We start from the raw sequence: 7,361 nt of genomic DNA on the forward strand, positions 1-7,361 counted from the left end.
TCTCTTTCTCTCTCCCCCTCTCTTTCTCTCTTTTCTCTTTTTGTCCCTCTCTCTTGCTCGCTTTCTCTCTCTCTCTCTCTCTCTCTCTCTGTCTCTCTCTCTGTCTCTCTCTTGCTCTCTCTGTCTCTCTCTCTGTCTCTCTCTCTGTCTCTCTCTCTGTCTTTCTCCGTCTCTCTCTGTCTCTCTCTCTGTCTCTCTCTCTGTCTCTCTCTCTGTCTCTCTCTGTCTCTCTCTGTCTCTCTCTCTTTCTCTCTCTCTCTCTCTCTCTCTGTCTCTCTCTCTCTGTCTCTCTCTGTCTCTCTCTCTCTCTCTCTGTCTCTCTCTCTCTGTCTCTCTCTCTCTCTCTCTCTCTCTCTCTCTCTCTCTCTCTCTCTCTCTCTCTCTCTCTCTCATCTACTTACCCACAACTCAGACCCTGACGTACCACTGTCCGTCTTCCCACATAATTATCAGATTCTCTAATTGTGTCGATGGGGACGTAAAACATAATAAATTGACAATGACAATTTCTCCCCTCAGATTACCGACTGTTTCACTGCAAGAGCTGTAACCAGAGTTTTATTCAGCAAGTCTCCTACGACACTCACATGAAGAACCATCATGGCTGAACACACAGATAGATAGATAGATAGATAGATAGATAGATAGATAGATAGATAGATAGATAGATTTCATCATGATATATTATTTGTACATTCTGTTCATTTTCCAGTTCCTCTTTGAGAATTGACAAAATCATTTTTACATTTCTTTCTTTATTTCTTCATTTCTTCATTTTTTAATTTCTTCATTTCTTTACTTATTTCTTAATTTCCTTACTTATTTCTACATATCTTCATTTCTTTCTTTATTTCGCCATGTCTTCATTTCTTCGTTATTTCATTACTTCTCCCTAGTTGTTTTTTGTTTTAAATTTGTTGGTTAAAAAATAATTGTCTTTCTGATCAAAATTGGATAAAAGGAAAAGCGAAGAACACATTATTTATTTAAACTAAAATCAAAAGAAAAGTAGAAGAAAAAGTAAGGGGTACAAAAGCAGCTTAAAATCAGGTCAAAATTGAATAAAAGTAAAACGACACCACGAAAGAAGCAGAATGACAGCAAACAAAAGCTGGATAAAAGTAGGATAAAAGTGCTACATATGAGTATGAGACAAAATGAAGGATAAAATGTATAACAAAAAAAGATAAAAGTCCGACAAAAGCAGGATAAAAATATGGAAAAAAAATAAGTATAAAAGTTCGACATAAAAAAGCAAGCAGAATCGGATCATAAAAGGATGAATGTTCCACAAAAAGCAGGATAAAATATTTTTTAAAAAGCAGAATACAAGTCCGAGAAAAAAAGCAAGAAGAATCAGACTTGGGCAACGGCTTTGAAAAGAGCAACAGAAGCAGGACTAGGGGGATAAAAGGGGGATAAAATGTTTTTCTACTCTGTACAATAAAACGGAGAAGTGTAGCAAGTCACCTATGACATATCATGCTTCTTGGTTGTTTTATCTACACAAAATCCCGTAAATTCTTCATGTTCGTCCTTTAATTTGCATTGCTGATTGTGATTTTATTTTTGCAATAAAAGATACTGACTTGTAAAGTGAAGAGTTGTTTGGTTATTTGTATTTTTGTTTCGTTTGTTTGTTTTTTCGTTTGTTTGTTTTTTCGTTTGTTTGTTTGTTTGTTTGTTTGTTTGTTTGTTTGTTTGTTTGTTTGTTTGTTTGATTGATTGATTGTTTGATTGTTTGTTTGTTTGATTGTGTTATTTATTTCTCACACATACTTTAGCTTTGTTTTGTTAGTTTATTTGCTGTTTTTTTGTTTATTAATATTTTGCTTGCTGTTTAGTGTAACTCTTTTGTCAGACTCACTTGCTTGTTTGTTTATTTGTTTGTTTAATTGTTTGCTTGTTTGTTAGTGTAAATCTTTTGTCAGACACACCTTTTGTTGGTTTACTTGTTTGTTATTTGTTTGCCTTCTCTGTATTAAGATAGACCTCTACTTACATAGATACAACTTTGCGAAATTGGGATTTGACTCAAACAGACATACCTACTGTCCCAGGCTCGATGACCGCGAGGAAACGGTGAATTACTTCTCCAATTTTTGCTCATCTTGTTGTTTGATCGTCTGGATGTCATATTTTATGCTCAAATTTGAACTAGTAATGAGAGCGCTGCTGCATCAACCATATCTTGGAGTAACCCAGAAAAGGTTGTTGTTTTTTTTAAGTTAGAAAAATAACCTGAATTCGAGTTTTTAAAAAAAATGCTGCAAGCCTGTTATTGCGGTGAGTAGGAGTTTGATTCCAGATTTAGATCTAGTGCACCTTCTGAAAGAGTAATTTGATGTGAGTTCAAACAGTTGAAAGTGGGAAGATGTCTGTTGGAAAGCCACTAGATCTAATAAAGGGAGTAATCATTAACAAAATGGTGCAATATGATTAAAATGTGGAAGCAGGTTACTCGTCGGTTGCGACTACGTCAAGGAATCTGTTCGAAGACGTGGCGGTGAACTAGGCTGGTAAAAGTCCATAACTTACAGAATCTTAAGGCAGGATTTGAAAATGAAACCGTGTCACATATCTGTCCACCAGGGAATAACCCCAGACGATACTTTGGAGAGAAGTTTTACAATGAGTACGTAAGTTTTTGGGACAAGCGAGACAGACTGAAAAAAATTGTAGAGACTGTTTGCTTCAGCGAAGAGGTTCGTTTCTTCATTGAGTGGAAACGTTAGCTCTGGGAATTGTATGCTCTGGGCAACAGAAAGGCGAGATGATGTGAATGAAAGAGATTTCACAATTTAAAAAAACAACAACTGTACAGAGTTGGCAGTTTTAAACACTTAAGGTGTCATGTGGTCGTTTAGTTCTGTGATAAAGACAGGAGCTATTTGAATGTTTTACATTTAGTTTTGTGATAAAGACAATGACAATTGAAAGTGTTACATTAGTTCTGTGACAAAGACAAAAGTCATTTGAATGTATATCTCTATAAGTCGACCAGAAGTCTATAACGTCCAATGTTCTCCTCGACAATGGATGGTTGTCTAAGATAAGTACGATAGTACATGAGTGATAAAAATGGAAGAAAAGTGGCAGAGGTTTTATTTGGCTGAGAATGGAGAACTGTGAGCGTTCACGCGGGTGGTTGGCGGGTGCTTTGGAATGGTTTGCTCCTTCTTTCCTATCCAACATCTATCGTCCTTATGTCTCCTCCGTTCTTCTTTTTATTGTTTGAAAAAAAAACCCATAGAAAAAAGGTGGTGTCGGTGAATTACAACGCCAAGAAGAGGCCGAAGAGTAGAAGCAGAAAGGCTGCAGAAAGGGTCAGGGGCCCAGAGAAGAGGGCAAAAGGGGTGTGGGGGTGGAGGGGGGGGGGGCAAAAAGTGGAGACGATATCAGACGACAGAACTTGGATAGAGAGCAGGAAAGAAAATAAAAACAGAGAAAACATTTTCCCGTCTCTGTCAGGTTTTGAGCCCGGTACCTATTGAATGAGAGGTGAACACCGTAATCTCTAGACCACGAGATCCCCCTGAAAGTTACCATTGACACGCTTTGACTACAAATAGCATGAACAATAACCCTACGATTTCATTTGAATGCTTTGACCACTCACCGGAGACACAACATGGTGTGAAGTTTGTTGTGACACTTGGTAGAGTGTCAACCGGGGGAAGTGAGTGAAAAACACATGATGTAGCGCTGTTAGCCGTTGGAGGAACTGCTTTCACACGGAAGAGGAGATTTATCGACGTCTGTCAACTTGCCCTGCAGTTTAAATGTCGCATCTTGAGTTTTGAAAATCTCCTAGTTTGAAAAATGTAAAATGTATCGCAAATCTGGAGTGCCCGATGCCCAGCCCAAATACTTTAAGTAAAAGGCTGTAGCCGCCCATAAAACATCGAAGAAAGGCCAACCGATCTTGTTAACACTCCTCTCTTTTCTGAAAAAGATAGGAATTATTTACCTCGATAAGCCGTCCACTTTCCTTCAGAGGTTGGAACCCAAGTATTGCAGCTGGCTTGCATTTCTGATGAACCACACTCTTCACAAACTTGATAAATCAGGAGTAGATGGGTGTTTCAGTGTCCATTGTCGTTGGATCATGAGCCGCACAGGTGCTAGTAGGCATTTTAGGTAATACTGTCCATTAACCAGCTCACTTTTGCTTCCAGTACAATGAAGATGCTGACATCTCTGCCCAGACTTACTCGGGCATTCAGTATGTAGCCAGGTCGCAGTTAGAGCAGAAGTTAAAATGTACTTTTTTTCTGAAGTGAATGCGATTTTTGTTATTCACATCAACCAGCATGGAGAACTTAATTGTTTTGGGTTTTTTTTATTTCTGTATTGCACAAAATCTTGGTTTTCCAGGTCTAGACGGAAAAGCGTAGAGTCTGGGGAGAAAAAGACAGGGATTGCAATAACTTCCTCCTCTCCTCCTCCTCCTCCCCCTCCTCCTCCTCCTCCTCCTCCTCCTCCTCCTCCTCCTCCTCCTCCTCCTCCTCCTCCTCCTCCTCCTCCTCCTCCTCCTCCTCCTCCTCCTTCTTCTTCTTCTTCTTCTTCTTCTTCTTCTTCTTCTTCTTCTTCTTCTTCTTCTTCTTCTTCTTCTTCTTCTTCTTCTTCTTCTTCTTCTTCTTCTTCTTCTTCTTCTTCTTCTTCTTCTTCTTCTTCTTCTTCTTCTTCTTCTTCTTCTTCTTTACTATGAAGGGAGGGGGCCTACGAGGAGATGAAATGTTTGTATATAAATGTACAATGGTCACCCACTGTTAAGAAGAAAAGTGACCGTATAACACAAGTGGCAGTCTTAGGCAGGACTTATCAAAATGAAGAAAACAAACCATTCGATCTTCTGAGGTCCAAACTGGAGCTGATCTCAGGCTATGGACTTCAGTTAGCCTAATTCAAAAGGCTTTCTTGGTTTACTTAGGGGAAAAAGGGTTGCTATTGTGTTTCTGTTAAATACTTTTTGTTTTGTTCTTTTTATGCAGATTTTGTGCCAGGGTGAAATAAATGACATATTACGTAACACAATGAAGACCAAGTGCCATGGTAAACAAACTCATGGGTCGCAACCATCTGAGAACGAGCGACGCTTCGTCGGTGGCAAGTTCACGTCAACGTCTCTTGTTACTTTGTTACAGATATGGTAAACAAAACCTCACAATTCGATTTGTACATGAGTTGTGGGCGGGGCTCATAGGTTAATTATGACACTTAAATTCCCTCACCTGAAGCTGAACATTTATAGTTACTCATTGGTCAACTTGGGCAAACATTCATGAATAACGACAGGTGAATGGATTATGACCGCCCGCCCACAGCGTCAGGTGCCAATTCAAAAATTGTGACAAAGCGTCGGGCGATGAGTGACCACGTCTGGCCTGTAAATTTGGCTGTGGATTGAAAAAATTAGGTGGCCGCCGCCGCATTGGACAGGTGATCGTTTTACACAGTTAATCTATATAGAAAAAGAGCGGGGGCGGTTGGGGGTAATCGAAAGTGGCCGTTTGTAATTCCAAAAAATTTATTTAAAAAAAAAATATATATTGCTTTTATACTGATATACATTTGTATTTATAAAGGCACCAGCCATCCATGTCCAGGTGCTGTTTTAGCCAAGGTGGCCGTCCAAGACAGGTTTTATCGCTTAGTGTAATAGGGGTTGTGTGTTAAAATATGGTGGCCGCGGCACAGTTAAATTATAGAGAAAAAACGCAAGGGGGGGAATGAAAAGTGGCCGTTTGTACAGGTAGCCGTCTTATAGAGGTGGCCGTCAGGGCAGGTTTGACTGTACATTAATTGTTGGACTACCAAAGTATTAAAAGGCACTACTTGGTGCTATTATGGACAACGTGTGTAAATTTCCATACTGTCTGTGTTGTATTAACTTCTGTAGCTTTGACAGACCTCCGAAAACCTTATAGTTTTTTTTTTTTAAATAACAGATAATATCATTGAACATAACTTACTAAACTTGCTCTCGTGTATGATCCTGACTATTTAAAACAAAAAAGGTTTGCCCTCCAGAAAGAAGGAAATGGAGAAGGTGAGCGACACAACTCCTTGACAAGCGTAGCAGACTGTAGGAGCACCCGCACCAATAAGTGACAGGCGTCTGTGGTGAAGCGGTTAGCACTTCGCTATCCCACGCAGGAGACTGGAGACCCGGGTCCAGTTCCCAATTAGGGAGAATTCTTTTGTTATCGAGTATCTCGGTCATTCATTTGGGATGTTGTATCCCTCTTTGCCTTTTTGGACTTTTCAGCCTTGATCGAAGAGGACTTCTAAATTGTAATGATCTAAAGCTTTTTGAAAGGAGCGTCAATACACCAACAATAACAACAACAACAACGACAAACAAAAGCAGTAGTGAGAGGATCAAATGTTGCTGTAATGTATTATTATATCTTGCCAGGCAAACGAACGCTTTATTGTCAGTTATATGTCAAATGTAGTATTTTCTCACTTTGGAGTTTGGGTTTCATTTAAACTGGACTTGACTGATGCTTCAAACAAGAAACAAACTCACACTTGCACCTTATATACCAGTAATGTGTATACATGATGGACACAAACGTGTATATAGACACTCACCCAGTATACGAGAAATTGAGCTAAATTGTATGCAACACTGTAGGGTTCCTTAAAAGGCGGAACCTCCGAACTGAAAGCCCATCTCCTATATGACTATACATAATGGGAATATTCGTATGAAGTGGCTTTCCCAAGGACACAGCATCGGGCTGAGCCCCCGAATCAGCAGTCTCGCGTTATCAACCTGGTAACCCAACAGCTTGTTTATCGAGATGTGTGTGTGTGTGTGTGTGTGTGTGTGTGTGTGTGTGTGTGTGTGTGTGTGTGTGTGTGTGTGTGTGTGTGTGTGTGTGAGTAAACAAGACGTAAAGTGGGCCACACACTAAAATATTCTGCCCTTGAAACAATTGATTCCTATCCACCAACATGGATCTACTCATACACTGATGGATCTGCCTTTAAGGCAACAATCAACGCTGGATATGGGTCAGTGATCAACTTGCCCAGTGGGATAAAAAAAGAAGTCTTTCATTCCAGCTGGTCCTTCTGCTCCAATTTCATTGCCGAACAATAGGCTATCGCCAACACAGCAAACTACATCAACCACTTGTTTGACACTAACCCACTTGTTATCACAGACATCGTTATCTTTACAGACAGCTTTTCAACACTAGAGACAGTTGAAAGTGGGACTGATGTGACTTGATTTGGAGTCTAAATAATTTGATAAGTAGGCACCAAGTCAGAGTAGTCCTACAACTACATGGATTCCTGCCCACACTGGGATACCGGGAAATGAAGAGCTGATGCTCTGGCAAGAA

The 7,361-nt window shown here is 39.8% G+C and overlaps 1 protein-coding gene and 1 long non-coding RNA gene across 6 annotated transcripts in view; both read left to right on the forward strand.

Annotated features, from left to right (window-relative positions):
• Positions 1–1,596, forward strand: part of LOC106013100 (serine/arginine repetitive matrix protein 1) — a 14,924-nt gene extending 13,328 nt beyond the window's left edge. For all 3 annotated transcript variants that reach the window (XM_035972342.1, XM_035972341.1, XM_035972340.1), the window contains exon 11: positions 520–1,596. In XM_035972342.1, coding sequence (XP_035828235.1) covers positions 520–608 — 89 coding nt within the window. In that variant the 3' untranslated portion in view covers positions 609–1,596. The remainder of the gene's footprint in view (positions 1–519) is intronic.
• Positions 1–7,361, forward strand: part of LOC101851297 — a 79,867-nt gene that overhangs the window by 14,396 nt on the left and 58,110 nt on the right. The window lies entirely within an intron of this gene.

The sequence above is a fragment of the Aplysia californica genome, unplaced genomic scaffold (genome assembly GCF_000002075.1).
Source record: "Aplysia californica isolate F4 #8 unplaced genomic scaffold, AplCal3.0 scaffold00657, whole genome shotgun sequence".
Lineage (NCBI taxonomy): Eukaryota > Metazoa > Mollusca > Gastropoda > Aplysiida > Aplysiidae > Aplysia > Aplysia californica.